Here is a 15,406-nt window from a genome sequence, read left to right as displayed (position 1 = left end):
AAAAATCAAATCTCTTTTCTATACAGGGAAGTTTAATATCACTAAAGTTCAATACCTACCATTAAAGTCCATATATAACAATGCTCTGGTATTGTCTAAGAATGTAGTGCAGAATGTGGACTGTTTTATGGTGCCTTTCTAGTATTTGTCCTTTCAGGAGCTTGACAACTGTCATTTTATGGATTAGACTTAGACATAAACAGAGAGAAGTAACTCTGGCTACAATGTTCTTCCGCAAGACGCATGCAATTCTGTTTATTCAGATTTTGTATTAAAAAAATGATAAAAGTGGTTTATTTTGTTTGAAAATCTTAGATGGCAATGTGGACCTTTCAGACACACGGGGCAAAACCACCACTGGGCAAAAGACACAAAGTGTTAATACAAATACATTAGCTAAAATAATATGTTTTTAATAATGTCTGTGTTAATATTTTCAAAACAATCATTTTAGCAAAGTTTGTATTTTCTGTTTAATATGTACAGGCATGGTTTCTCTTGAGACACCCCTGTTTGCAGCATAGTAATGATATGCTAAAACCTGCCCACACACCAGTTACAAGGTAGTTTGTGATGTCAGAAACACCAGGATTTCAAACCGCTTTTTTTTTTTTTGCAACTGTCTTTGGTTCACTGGACTTTTAAGGTGAAAATACTACCAATGGTGTTGACTTATGAATCTGCACATTGTCTGAGAGCATATTAAAAAAAAAAAAACACCATATAGACATATAAACAACATTAAGAACTTAATTTTCACCACAGAGGGTCTTTAAATAATATCATTTTTATCATTAACACAAATATCTTGTCTAATTTTGCATTGCTTCAAAATGAACTCTGTATAACCCAGCTCTTGTCATAAGAATAGCCTTAGCTGTTGACATGGAATTAAATCTTTATCGACCTCCCTACAATCCTATTTTCCAGAGTCAACTGATGGGCATGACATATACTACCTCTATTTTAAACTAACTCACAGTCAGTTTATGTAATTTCTGCAAAGCAGAATAGTTCATAGTGGATCCACTGATCCAGATCATCGACTCGGTAAACACATTGCGAGTTCAAGAAAGCTTTTCAAACTTTTCCTGTTTGAATTACTCTATTTTGCTGGGATGTCCAAACTGTTCAGATTCATTTGGTTTAACATGTTTGGGTCACATTTTGCTTGGTCTAGGTTTTAGTTTTGTGAACCCTACATAACTTGTTTTAATTCATTCTCTGAATTTTAATAAAACATTAAAATCTTTATCAATATGTCAGGAATTTGGTTATGCCATTTAAATAATAATAATCTAGAAATAAAATGTGTTTCCCTTACAAATCAATCTCCTGTGTCACTTTGCAAGTCATATTATGATTTCACTACTTTAAAAAATTTCCTATAAACACTGGGTGTCTTTTCTATAATCATTATTTCACAGATTTACAGGATTAGTCAGATTTTCTTTTTGCCCTGTATTGCGAGCTTTAATCAGATTGAACGAGAATATTCATAGCTTTTTCACAGACTGTGATGATGTGGTTTAACGGTCATCAGCATCGTAAATCCTGCAATGTTTTTACAATTATAAGAATACTCAGTATTATTTTATCTTTGCATCAGATTACAAAAAAAGAGAACTGGTTAACACTGCTGTGAGGGTGTTTCTAATACAGTGGCTATGGTCAAATGTTGGGAAAAATTGACATCTTTCTCTCTTTTGACTGCTGTTATCAGTCTCTCATTTTCTTTAAAGTTTTTAAATTTAGTTCTGAAAACACTATTGCAGAGTTTTTCCTTTGCTATTGGAGCAAATGGGAACAAAAAATATATGTATTTAATGTAGTCTCTCATTCACCGCTATAGAAGTTTAAATGTGAAAAGGGTCTATATTTGGACCTAGTCTGGCGAAGCGACTTATCATACATTCTCACTTATTTAGAGAAAAACTATTGCAACTATTAAAAATTTGTAGCATCTATGGTTGTAATGTCTGCATTAGGATTTTAAAACCCTCAGGTTTCTTCAATAATAGTCCCTATTATTTAATATTTTTATAATAATGTACCTAGTCCCTATAGTCTACTGCATTAAGAGATTTTCCTCTTTTTGATTTATATTTACCTGAAATATTTTCAAATGGATCAGTAACTTATCAAATCATCTATATCAATACTCAGCCCTATAGTTTAAATGAATCAAATAAAATCATCAAAAAACATCATCACACAAATGGATTCTTCTGCTAAACTTTCTTCTGCTAATCATTAGTTGGTCCACATCTTCTTCCAGGTGTGTTGATCATCTTGTTCGTCTCATGGACATTCCATCTTCACCAGGGTGACTCTTTGCGAGCCGTTGCAATGGGCTTTCCCTCGTTGGCGAGGGAGGGCGTTACCAGCACGCACCTTTGATACCTCACTTTATGCTGTGTGGGGTTTCTGAGGCTGGTTGGTGTAGTTTAAGATCAGATGCTTGGATCAGATGCCAGGTGTCACACTCTCCAGCCATTTTGCTGATCATTGCAAGATTTTTCCTTAAGATCACAACCACACCTCAACTGGTCCTTATTGGTGAAGTCGTCTCTGGCCAGAGCAACATACCTTTTTTTTTTTGTTTTTTTGTCTGCCTCAGCAGATTGTGAACTAAATGGGGAATGTATTGTTAGGAGTGGAATACCACCAAATCTGAACGGGTAACACAATTTTGACGACGGTAGAAGCTACTAAACGTAGACACACTGTGGCATTCCCCTTCCAACAGTGTCTAAACGTTAGGACATTAATTATCAATTGTCCGATGTCAGTCACCTTGGGTAAAATAGATTAAATAGTTTACAATAATCATATAGACCTAGGCCTGCAGTTGAGGGAGCCAATTTCAATTTCTCAAATGCAATTTGTCATTTATTGTGCAATTACAGTTTTCAAACCTTTTGTTGTTACTCATGAGCTACTTAGAAGAAGATTGGAGATCTCCACACAATCTTGGATCCATGGACAAATAACATTCCCATCTCATATCCCTGGTGATGACAGCATTTGTGATTTCAAAAATTTGGAATCTTAGAGTGATTATTCTTATTAAATCTAGAAAATTACCTTTTAACGAAATGGAGTGACCAATATTGTTGCTTTTCTGGCAATAATTTTTTCTTTGGACACCTTGTGCCCTATTTCCCTTTTTGCCAGAAAACTCTGCATAGTCAAAAATCTATTTATGCTTTATCCCAGTTGGTTAATGTAATAGCCCTCACTATGCCAAACCCAGCAAGTTTTAACTGATTAGTGAGTCAAACTCCCACTTCTGTGAATGAACTTCCTTTTCTTTCATTAAGATGTACAGTAGGCTGGACTGGTACCTATTGAAAGCAGATTCAGAATGTTAGTTTAACAGAGAATACAAAGAACTGCTGTGAGACCAGTGCATACTCAAATGGAATCAAATTAATATGTTAATTAACAGAATTTGAAGCGGTCTCTGTAGTGATCATTGAGATGTAGCACCTGCCCACAATGGAGGGAATGGAAGTCCTTCTGTGTTCTGTGTGGATCATCAGTCAGTTGAACTTGTTGGGCTGTTGCATTGGATCGTTAGCCAGTGATGCACTCAAAGGCCTGGTGTTGTGATGTATGGGCTCCGTTGTTTCTCTGTCTCTCAGACAGTCTGGCTTGTGATCAATCCTGCCACAAAATTTCATAACGCAAGGCAAAATTGTCCTTAGGAAAAGTCTCAAGTGAAAGTTTCAACTTTTCCTGCACTGTATCGGTCCTCTCCATGCTGACCCCTCGCTCCGAAGTGTCAACTTCCTCTTTCAGGAGGGGAGCTGAAGGCCCATCAGCCACTTCCTCTTCTTCTCTCTGCAGTCGTCTTGTCGAACAGACTTCAGTCTATTTGCTCCTATTTGTCAAGGTGGCTGTTCCAGAAGCTGCCTGGTCTGAAATGTGAACGCTCAAGAAAACCGCATAATTCAAATTAAACCTACAGCTCTTTATTTAAATTCCATTTTTCTTAACCGTAATCAATGTCCCTTAATTCCAGAAGTCTCATCTGGTTAACACAACAGCAGTTCCTCATTCTATTAATAAGCTTAGTTCTTCTTTGCAGGAAAAAGCAAGCAGATCCTTCTTTGCAAAATGCAGGAAAAAGCAGTAAACTACTCTAATTAATACGGAGTATGGGGTAATGTAAGAGCAAAGAATTCTTTGTCTTTACTTTTTACTAGGAACTAAAATTACTGTAAGATGTCTGTTATGTGCCTGTTCAAATCATAATTTCTATTTAACTTGGTCACCCAATCTCATTCTCATTCAACACAATGCACAAAAGTTATCCTAGTTAACATAAACCAAAATATCTGCAATGGATCAACTTTTCATACTGTCTCCCAGGGATACCGGGATACACATTCTAGACGTCTTCAGATACAGATTTATTCATCAATTTAGAGCACCTATTTCTGAGCACTTCCCATCTGAGCCAATACATAAGCCTAGCAAATCAAAGTCTAACCGATAAAAGTTTCTCCACAACTCAAAATTTCATAATTCTCACAGAGTGCTCCACAGGTGCATATTCCTATTATTTATACTTTTTTAAAAATTTAAGCATTCATTTATTTATTTCAAAATGTAACTATATTGATCTATTAATCATATTCAACTCTTTCAACATTTCTTTCTTAATCAGAATTAAAGTCTTATTCAAACAAAGAGCAAGTTGTAGTGCTACAGCATCTCAGGGCATTTCCCCTTCCCGAATCTGGTGACGGCTTTCCATCAAGAAGCTGCTATCACTACCTACCCAAATTCACAGACGAGTGTCAGGTCTCTAGCATCTATACACAGGATCATTAACACTAACTCAGAATTACTGTCTCACCCTGAGCACAGGTCTTTAGTCGTCCAACACTATCACTGCCTTGACTGTGATCATATGAGTGTAGAATCTTTAGCACTTCTAACTCCAGCATACATGACAAGTTGCTCTTTGCAGGAACGAAGTTTTATTGACAGCTTACTGGGAGCACTCAATCACAACAACTAAAATACTCAACAAATACCACTTTGGTTGAATCAACCATAATCACTCACTACCCTTAACAGCAAAAAGTAAACATCATTTGAATGTGATCACCAGTTTTCTTCAATAATTTTCTTCTAATTCCAAAATTTAATTCACTTTAACCTTTTATTTAATTTAGAAGCATTTGTAAGGAAAAGTATGGAGTCCGTCCTACCTTAACCTTAAGTCCTTTTAGCCCATCCAGGAATGGTCCCTCTGTCGAACAGGGATCTGCAGTCTGGCAGAATGAAATCAACAAGTTCCTCATCCCCGTCCACCGACAGAGGGAGATTCCGAGGACTTCTGAAGCTGGCCCGCCAAATTGTGGTAGATTTTCCTTAAGCACCTGACTTACTCTACTAAGCATACTTCAATACCTGTTCGAGTCAGCCGACGTCTCAGCCTGTTTTGGGGCACTATCACCTGGTAATAAGATCTTTAGTGCTCCAAGAAATACTATCACTTGAGTATAGAAGTAAGATCTCTAGTGCCTAGTCTGCTGTGCAGCCTAAAAACCAAACAGACTCCAGACTATGCCTTAGAATATGCTTTAATCACGGCCGGAGGACCTCGTATCAATCACAGAGAATCCCACCAGCAAAAAGAATACAACAGTTTACATAGGATAGGAGCATGGCAAAGCATCCTACAATATGATTGGCTCTTCATATGTCAAACCCTCATGTTACTAGGTAAAGCAATATCTGCCCAAATCATGTGTTTATTAGTTCGTTGGTTACTCAATATCATGGGGCTATTATATTTAGATAGTTGTCTAGCTGTCCCTAAGTTTCATTTCCACTTTTCTTATTTTTGGACATTCAGACACACACTGACTTAGGCCCATGCAAGGTTTGAGGACATTTAGGTTTCAAAAGCATATAAATGTTATTCCTACAAGGAAAAAGAAATGTTAGTTATGATTAATTAAAAAATTCCATCACATTACTCACCCCATGTCATCCAAGATGTTCATGTCTTTCTTTCTTCAGTTGAAATGAAATGAAGGTTTTTGAGGAAAACATTCCAGGATTTTTCTCCATATAGTGGACTTCACTGGGGTTCAACGGGTTGAAGGTCCAAATGTCAGTTTCAGTGCAGCTTCAGAGTCTTATCTGGAGAAACCATCGGTCATTTTCTAAACAAAATATAAATTATATACTTTTTAAACACAAATGCTCTTCTTGCACTGCTCTGAGATGTGCCACGCATTGCGTAATCACGTTGGAAAGGTCACGCGTGATGTAGGCAGAAGTACCGATCCAGTGTTTACAAAGCGAACATGCAAAGACTAAGTCAAACGCCCTTTACAAAAAAAAAAAAAAGGTAAAACAACGATGTCGGATGATTTTGAAGTTGGAGAAAATGAGATGGAGTTTTTCGCCCTACCGCAGTACTTCCGCCTACGTCATGCGTGACCTTTCCAACGTGATTATGTAATCACACTGATTTTAAGCATGAAATATGATGCTCTCCCACTTTCACTGCACTGGAAAACATAAAAAAATAAATAAATAAATAAAAAATAAAACAGAACTTTCCCCTAAAGTTCCCATTTGGGTGTTTTTTGGGAAATAAATTAGAACAGACTGGGAATGTTCTTTTTAGTTTTTTTTTTTATTCAAACACGACTTTTTTCTCTTTGTCTTTTTCTCCTAGTGACACAAAATGGACGTTATTAAAAAACTGATGATTGATGCACTTGAGGAACTTGTGGATGAAGACTTCAAAAAATTCAACTGGCAACTGTGGAACGGTCTGGTAACAGACATGGGCCCTATTCCTCGAGCAAAGCTTCAGAAAGCTGATCGGTCAGATGTTGTGGATCACATGGTAGATAAGTACAGTGATGAGGCTGGCAATATTGCAGTAAAAGCGCTGCGCAACATCAACCAAAATCATCTTGCAAAGACCCTTGAGTCGAAACTTCAGGAAGGTAAAGAATGACAATTTAACTAGTTTAAGATTTTGTATTAGTGCAGCACTCTGAAGTATATCGTATTCATCATTTTGAAAAGTAAAAAAGAAATATAGTTCATATATTTTATATCAGGCACATATTACGAAAAATATTAAGGGAAAGTATAAATAGAGCAAGAAAATATGCAAGAGAAGGGGAAAATAAAGAGGTGTAACCGTAAAGGTGGTGGTGTGGGTAGAGGAAGTGGTGTAATGAGAAGGAAGAGTGGAAGAGATAGGAGAACATATATGAGGAGAGAGGGGGGAAGTAAAAAAGGAGGATAGGAGAAGAGCTGAGGACACTGGGGTAGTGGAAGGAGCAAGAGAAGAAACTGTAAGAAGACATGGACAGTGGATTTCAGGTGGATTTCACATGAAATCAGAATTACCCTAATTCAGTGCTTCTTACTCCTGGACCATTTTTTTTAAAATAAGAAATGGTTTTCTTTATAAGAAATTCAAGATAAAACACCTTGGCATGATGTTATGTTTGAATATACATATAAACAAATTTTATAAATATATGTAGTTTTAAAGCTGTTGAGATAATTGAAAAACTTTTGCTCAGCAATTTCTATATTCTCAAATGTCAGGGTGGCACAACTGCAAATATTTTATTATCAACTGACAAGGTAATAACGTTAAGCCTGATACTGTAATGCAACATCCAGAGGACCCAATAGTTTATTGTGGCAGAGTGAAAAGGGTTGTAGATATCTCTCAAATACTGATAAAAACAGCTCATTTTATGTATGGGTAGATATACTAATATTTGCTTGTACCACCTGATAAAAAGTTTAAAACAATGAATTTAAACACGTTGAAATGTTATGTAACTTGTTTAAATACATTGTTCATGACTCAAAAATATGCATTGCATCAGTTTTTAAAAGATTTAAAAACACCTTTTTTGAAGCTTTATTTATAACAAAACCTGTTGGAAAATCATTACAATAAACATGTATTTTCGTTAGTGTATTTTTACATCTAAAGCTGAAAGTGTTTTAAAATCATTAGAGAAACACTTGAAGTTTTTATGTTAGTATTTACTTTTAATAAAAGCATTACTAGAAAAAAATGCAGTGCTTTATTTTGCAGTAAAGTTGAACTGTTTGGATAAGAGTAAGAGTGTGTTTAGATCACTGTGTTAACTGTTTTGAGAGCAATTACATTACTTTGGAGAAATTTGTCAAATCTATTGAGAAAAACTGTAATATGTAAAAAGGTATGTGAGGTGAAGTAGAACTGGTTATGATCTGAAAACAAGGATACTGGAGATGCTTTCACTGGGAGCAGATCCTTGAAAAAAGCTTTTCAGCGTCTAAAGATTGTAGATTTTAATTTGTAAATGAATGTAGTTGCAGACTGTGTTTCACACACCAGAATGTTCTTTGTTCTATGGGCTTTGGATATATTTTGAAATACACTGAATGATGAGTGTTTTCCTGTCTTCAGCTCATCCGCCTGTGCAGCAGGAGACCAGAAATGCTCCAGTGTCTGTGGAGGAGCAGCCCATCCAGTCCGATTGGAAGAGACCAGACCGTATTACTCCATCCAGCCAAGAGTTTAAGAACAGAATTCTTACAGAAAAGAGAAATGACGCAAGTATCTCTGCTTCAACAATACATTCAGGAGTCAGTCCTGCTTTTGTTTGGCCGCCATCCTGCAGAGTTTAACCCCATCCAACAGCTGAAGCAGCAAGTGTTGGAGCTGAACGCTGCCGGACGGCGGCCCTCCAGAAGCGGGTTTGACACCCCTGAGACACATTTATATCAATATGTTTTCTAATGTAAACATTTCTGGTATTACAGAAAATGTTGTGAATAATATTTTATGTGGATTGGTGTTTCCCAATCTGTCTAAGATGCATAGTTCTGATTAAATAAATAAAGAATTCTAAACAGAAGAAAATGGTAAACATACACTGCTGTTCAAAAGACTATTAACAGGAAAAAAAATAAAACATAAAAATAAAATAATATATATATATATATATATATATATATATATATATATATATATATATATACTTTTATACATCAAGGATGCATGAAATGGATAAAAAGTGACAATAAAGACATTTATAATGTTAAAATATATTTCTATTTTAAATAAATGCTTTTTGTAACACTGTTCGTTGATAAGGGAAGAAGGAGGCAGGAACTGGCGAACACTTTTAATCATAAAATAAGCGAACTCAAAATTAAAAAGTAAAAGAAGCAGTCCCTCACGGATGACTTCCACACACACATAATCATAACAAAGTCCAGGCCTGGTCCTCTCTCCACCTTCACTGTTGTCACATCTCATTTTAAACTTCCGGATCTCCTCTATGAGAGATACGAAACCAGTGCGGCGCACAGGTGGCACTCATAATCAATCACGCCACCGTTTGCTTCACAGTTTCCACAAAAATATGAAACAGCACAACAGTTTTCAACATTGATAGTAATCAAAAATGTTACTTGAGCAGCAATTCAGCATATTAGAATGATTTCTTAAGGATCATGAACTGGTATCAAACATACTCTCTTTTTGTTTATTTATATACCTTTTACTTTATGCTATGTTATTTTAGTATCAGTATACCAACAAAAAAGACAGTAAAACAACTGATCCAAAATATCCACTGCTGGGGTTGGGAAACAATCAGTCTGTCTCTTGTGCATTAATTCTGCATAATTCTCTTCATATATATATATATATATATATATATATTTTTTTTTTTTTTTTTTTCATAGATTTATATACCAAAGGACAAGTCTCAGAGGAATCGTTTAGCACTGCTAATCACCAACATACAATTTAAGCACTTAAGTGACAGGCGTGGAGCAGAGGAAGATGAGAAGAACATGAAGTGGCTGCTGGAAGCTTTGGGTTACAGAGTTGAGAAACATACAAATTTCTCTGGAGAGGTGCGTATAAAGCTTCTAGTGTAGTACAGGAATGTGAACAAATATTCTAGTTATGTTGGCTTGAGGAAGACAACATTCTGTTGTATGTGTAAGGGAGGCAAGCTAGTAAGAGCTGTGTGTGTAAACCTCACTCCCCTGATCTCAAGAGGTGCTCTAGCGACTGACCGACTGCGGTCTTTAGCGTCCTTGTTAGCATGCCCGGTTCGAATCCCGCTCGGAGCAGGTCGAGTGGACCGTAAGGGTTACATGTGCTACTTAAACTAGTACTTCTGAGACTATTCTATTCCTGACTGTAACTTTAAAGGTACAACCTATCATGTCAGAGGCTGTTCGGAAAATATAATTCCAATATATGTATGATCATTATATTAAATGGATTAAATGTACTGAAAAATATATGAAATAAAATATTGCATTAATATAACACAGTATATATTGTATAATACATAAGGAATTGATTCATATATTGATGGGCAATTTCGAAACACTGCTTCATGAAGCTTCGAAGCTTTATGAATCTTTTGTTTAGACTCATTGGTCCGGAGCGTGTATCCAACTGCCAAAGTCAGTAAACGAGGCTTCGTTACGTCATATAGTGTTTCAAAATGTTTCGAAATTTCATTGGTTCACCACTGGAGTGATGATGTCTGTGAAGCCATGAATCAAATGTCTATAGGTTTTACCTGATCTCTGATCAGTTTTATACATTTGTAGACGTTTTAATTAGACATTAGTAGGCCTATAATTAAAAAGAATCATAGTAGTTAATAGCCTCTTATTGGCCTGCTGAGCTATCCATGGAAGAAACAAAACAAACCCTGAAAATTGATAGATAGATAGATAGATAGATAGATAGATAGATAGATATTAGATAGATAGATAGATAGATAGATAGATAGATAGATAAGCTTTGCACACTACCCGTCATACAGCACAATGAACAATTAACACTAACAGATCTCTCAAGATCTCAGCAGAGGAGGGTTGAACAACTCCACAAACAGCATTACCAGCTTCACTTATTACTAACCAGACTGACTTTATTTCTGTCACACGTCTACAGAATTTCTTATTGAGAATTAACAGAGGTTTAGATGTTGTTTAATTGAAAATGTTTCGTTTGAGGTCACCATCATGGGGGTCAGTGTTTGTTTTAGTTGGGCTCTTGACCCTTGACTTTTTAGCTTTAGTTTAATTTCTGGCTGCTGTAACTGCGTTTGTAAAATACATGAAATAGTTTGGTAGCTCACAGAATGCATTGCAACATGAAGCATGTCACCATTCTTGGGATTCATACACTGATTCTTGATGTCCAAATGTTTTGTGCACAATGTGTTTAAAAAAAATACAGGATTTAAAGGGTCACCATTATGCTGGAGTAGAGTCTGTGCTTCAGTCCAGCATAAGAACAAGAAACACTGATGATATGATGTTATAAGTGCACTCAACTAATTACACTTTACAGTGTAAATATTTTGTCATATTTTGCAATTTATGAAAAGGGGCAAATTCCTGTGTATTATTCAATATACTGTAATATATTAAGGCAATATTTTTTTTTCATATATTTTTCTTTATATTTACACCATTTAATATATTGATCGTAAATATATGGAAATATATTTTCATTTTCATTCCGTTTCTTATAAATGTGTCTCAGAAAAGGCATGGTGTGCATCCTGAGACAAAACAATGACACCGACATATTTTAAGATATGTCAGTGCAAGTTGCTTTCAGTTAAAACAGCTCAAACATGCATTTTAGTCTCTAGGACTAGACTTTCTAACTGATCGAACTTACATTTTTACTAAAGATGATGATTAAAACTCAGAATAAAATCCCATAGACTTTAATTGCCAAAATGTTCAAGTAAGCCAAGACTGTTCAAACTTCAACTCACAAAAATTCAAATCTAAACAGACACACACTAGGACTTTTTGATCAATTGACCCTTTGCCGGGAGTTTGATTGACAGGCGATCTAACCAATCATAACGCCGAATCCGCCATTTTGTCTGAAAAAGCAGTCAGAAATTAGAAGATTAACCTCGGTGGACTTGAACTTGAAAAATGGTGTGTACTGACATCTTTCCGCATTTGAAACAACATTCCTTCTGATGTTCATTCATGTTTATTTGATGTTATAAATTAACTAGTAGGAAGAGATGATCGGTTCACGAGCCGCTTGAGCTGAGACGCTACAGCAATCTGTCATGACACATTAAAGATCCACAAAACGGTTTTTATTGTTCGAATTTCTTAAATTACACAATTTGAAAGCTGGGACTTTGTTTAATATCATAAGTAACCTGCTCTGTCTTGTCTGTCGACGTGTTGTCAGTGTCCTCTTTGCTCCCCGATGTATTTTTCACCTTGTGTGGCGTGACAGCGCCATGGCTTGTCGGACAAAGCAACAGTAACTAAGGGAGGCGGGTCTTTGCGAAGGGTCAATTGATCTGTTTGTCTTTAAATTTTAAGATGAAATTACTTTAAACTTCAAACTGAAAACCTTCAAATTTCAAGCTTTTAAAACTTCTTCAAACTTTCTGGTCAGTCTTTCTCAAGCCAACATCAAAGTTTGTCTTGACTGACTACATCTAGTTTAATTAAAAAAATGCACTTTATACTATGCATGTCTGTTATTTTCATTTTATTTTATTCACAGCAAATAGATGCTGCAGTCAGGAACTTTGCTGCATCTCCCGGCCATAGAGACTCGGACAGCACCTTTGTGGTTCTGATGTCTCATGGGGACATAATCCAAAATAAAGATGCCATTTTAGGTGTCAACTATCATCGCCAGCACAATCCCGATGATGTCTTCTTTGTTGACGAAATCTTCACCCATCTGAACTCAGTAAATTGTCCTGCTCTGATTGATAAACCAAAGGTTATTCTGATCCAAGCCTGCAGAGGAGGTGCGACATGACTGATAAAACTCAACTCCTTTAATCATATTGCTGTTTCTCTTTGTACTCCATATTTATATATTTTTTTCTGGATTTACTGTAATATTGTCATCCATACCGTTAACCGTTTTTCTGTCCAGAACACACAGGAGGTTTGAAAGTACAATCAGATGCCGCACATAGAGCTGTGCACATTGAGAAAGACTTTGTCAGTTTTAAGTCCTGCCTCCCTGGTAAGTGCTCAGAAAACACTGATTGTTTATATAAGATGGATTTGTAGCTCACACTCATTCTTCATATTCAACGAACTGGTAAAAAAATAAAGCAACTGTTGTCCAAAATAATGTTTCTTTAATGTTGATTAACACTTTGAAGAAGAAAATGCCATGAAAGCAAATGAAACAATCTGTTCATGTTTTCCAGAGTTTCTTCAATAATGAGCAAAGTTTAGGTTGCTTTGTGAAGTACTTCAACCTACCAATGGTTTATCTCCACAGGTATTCATGCGTACAGGGATGTTGTAGAGGGAAGTTATTTTATCTGTTACATACTGGAGGTGTTCTGTAAACGGGCTCATATTGATGACATTATGGAGTTGTTCAGGAAGGTAATATGTTAAAAATCCCATTTAAATTGGTTTGCTTTATTTCAGCCCAAAGTCTAAACAATCTCTTCCAGTGCTTTGCCAAGCTAAAATGAATACAGGAGTTTCATTCTTGTCACTTTCAAATATGATCTTTTTTATAGGTCACCTCATGCATGGAGAAAGACCCACTATTCAAACAATTAGAGGTTGAAAAGGATAAAATAGCCAAACTAATGCCGTGTATTGACAGGATGTCCCTTCCGAAGCACTTCTACCTGTTCCCTGGACTCTGAGCATGTGAGGTTTAAAATCAGCTTAAGGCAAGACACCACAGGTTGATAATAAGAATGCAAATGAAGCATTATCTAAATAAATATGCACAAATTTGAATACATTTCCACACCAGAAATCTGAACATAGTCTGGTTCAAAACTTATTTTGAGAAATGATTTTGAGTTTTTTATTGTAACTGAAATCTACAAAAGGAATAGATAAAGCGTAATAAAAAGCAAAATCTCAAGTTTGACCAGTGAACAACAAAACTGGTGACTGGTAGTTTCTTGCCTTGAATCAAATTAAAGATGGTCCTTTTATGCAAAAATGCATTTCAAATATATACCGGCAGTATATTGCATGCAGTTATCATTTATATACATTCATTTTACTCTCATTTAATCACATTTTCTCAAGTACTTGCTATTTTCTATTGTCATATTACTATATTAACCATTTAACTGCTAAGGAGTCTTCTCCATCCAAAATAGTGTCAATGTGCACTTCTTCCATCAGATAACTTGTTATAAGAATGTTTGCTAATATTTTTTATATAACTTTGATCAAATTAAATTAATCAATAAAGCTTTTCTAATTTGTTACCATACCTTTGTCTCTTGCCTCCTGCATCTGTGTTTATAGAAGATTTAATGTGGGAAGACTCTGGCTCATTTTAAATATATCAGACTGAATCTGATATCGCTGCATAAGGAGAAAGAGGAAAAATATCTAAAAAAACTCTCCTGTTTCTCAAAAGCCTTAGTAATTACTTTCTCGCTACTCCTGAACAAAAAAATACAACCAGTAACACAAAATGTACCAACTGAGAATTAAAGTTTAGCTAGAATAGCTTCTTTATAAGATAATAGTGTTAAACAAATAGTGAGCAAAAATTGACTTTACATCAAAACACATACCTGCTGTGTTACAGAATATCATCTAAATTGATATTATTACACTATGAAATGCTTGATTGGTCAGTCACAACATTCTGAGGTCAGTTATTCCTCAGCAATGATTTGACCTGCCACAGCTAAGCATTTAATTTATATTAAAAACTAAATAACTGCTATGAAGTGTGTATCACACACTTTCTCACCTTTTGTTGTCATACAACTTGTTGTAAGGGCTGTATTTTGTGCCACCTGTGCTCATGTTGCTTACACAATGAACATGAAGCAAGCAAAACACTTCCTAAATTCAGTACAGCCTCTCTTGTCTTGTCAAGTCAAAATCTGATTTGAAAAAAATGGAGTTGAAGACTAGTCTCAGTCTCAGACGTCACGCCCATGGACCACTGGCTGAACGTCTGATGCACATGACACACCAACTGGGAAACAATATGGGAGTTTCGAAGTCGTCATCTGATCAACTGAGTACATCGCTTATCAGGATCAACGAAATGCTGGATTTTCAGCACCATTGCTGCAGTTAACTTGCATGACGTTCTTGAATGAATTGCATGCCGGTTTGTTATTGTGGGAACATAAACTTTTCTTTTTCACACTCGTAAACATGACTACGAACAAAAGGAACTGTGATTGGTTGCTTTACATGTCAGTCAGATGGCCTCTGAGTGAACCTTCGCCAATGAAAGCTGCTATGAAGTTGTTGTTTTTTTACAGTCTAGTCAGTTTGAAGCTCTGGCTACGCAAGACTAGTTGAAGACTCACAAAGAGGTTTGTAAATACCTGTACAACAGGGGGCGCTGATA

The 15,406-nt window shown here is 35.9% G+C and overlaps 1 protein-coding gene and 1 long non-coding RNA gene across 3 annotated transcripts in view; one reads left to right on the top strand and one right to left on the bottom strand.

Annotated features, from left to right (window-relative positions):
• Positions 1–14,299, top strand: part of LOC127508390 (caspase b-like) — a 183,592-nt gene extending 169,293 nt beyond the window's left edge. For both annotated transcript variants that reach the window (XM_051886267.1, XM_051886258.1), the window contains exons 2-8: positions 6,710–6,986; positions 8,465–8,610; positions 9,751–9,924; positions 12,590–12,842; positions 12,974–13,066; positions 13,331–13,440; positions 13,581–14,299. In XM_051886267.1, coding sequence (XP_051742227.1) covers positions 6,719–6,986; positions 8,465–8,610; positions 9,751–9,924; positions 12,590–12,842; positions 12,974–13,066; positions 13,331–13,440; positions 13,581–13,712 — 1,176 coding nt within the window. In that variant the 5' untranslated portion in view covers positions 6,710–6,718 and the 3' untranslated portion in view covers positions 13,713–14,299. The remainder of the gene's footprint in view (positions 1–6,709; positions 6,987–8,464; positions 8,611–9,750; positions 9,925–12,589; positions 12,843–12,973; positions 13,067–13,330; positions 13,441–13,580) is intronic.
• On the bottom strand, positions 398–3,634 carry LOC127508775 (uncharacterized). Its single transcript, XR_007928925.1, has 2 exons — positions 3,493–3,634; positions 398–3,347 (listed from the first exon to the last, which is right to left on the bottom strand). It is a non-coding gene; the product is annotated as an uncharacterized LOC127508775 (long non-coding RNA).
• Positions 14,300–15,406: the final 1,107 nt, after the last annotated feature.

Source organism: Ctenopharyngodon idella, chromosome 1 (assembly GCF_019924925.1).
Source record: "Ctenopharyngodon idella isolate HZGC_01 chromosome 1, HZGC01, whole genome shotgun sequence".
Classification (NCBI taxonomy): Eukaryota; Metazoa; Chordata; class Actinopteri; order Cypriniformes; family Xenocyprididae; genus Ctenopharyngodon; species Ctenopharyngodon idella.
This window is presented reverse-complemented; position numbering and strand designations above follow the sequence as displayed.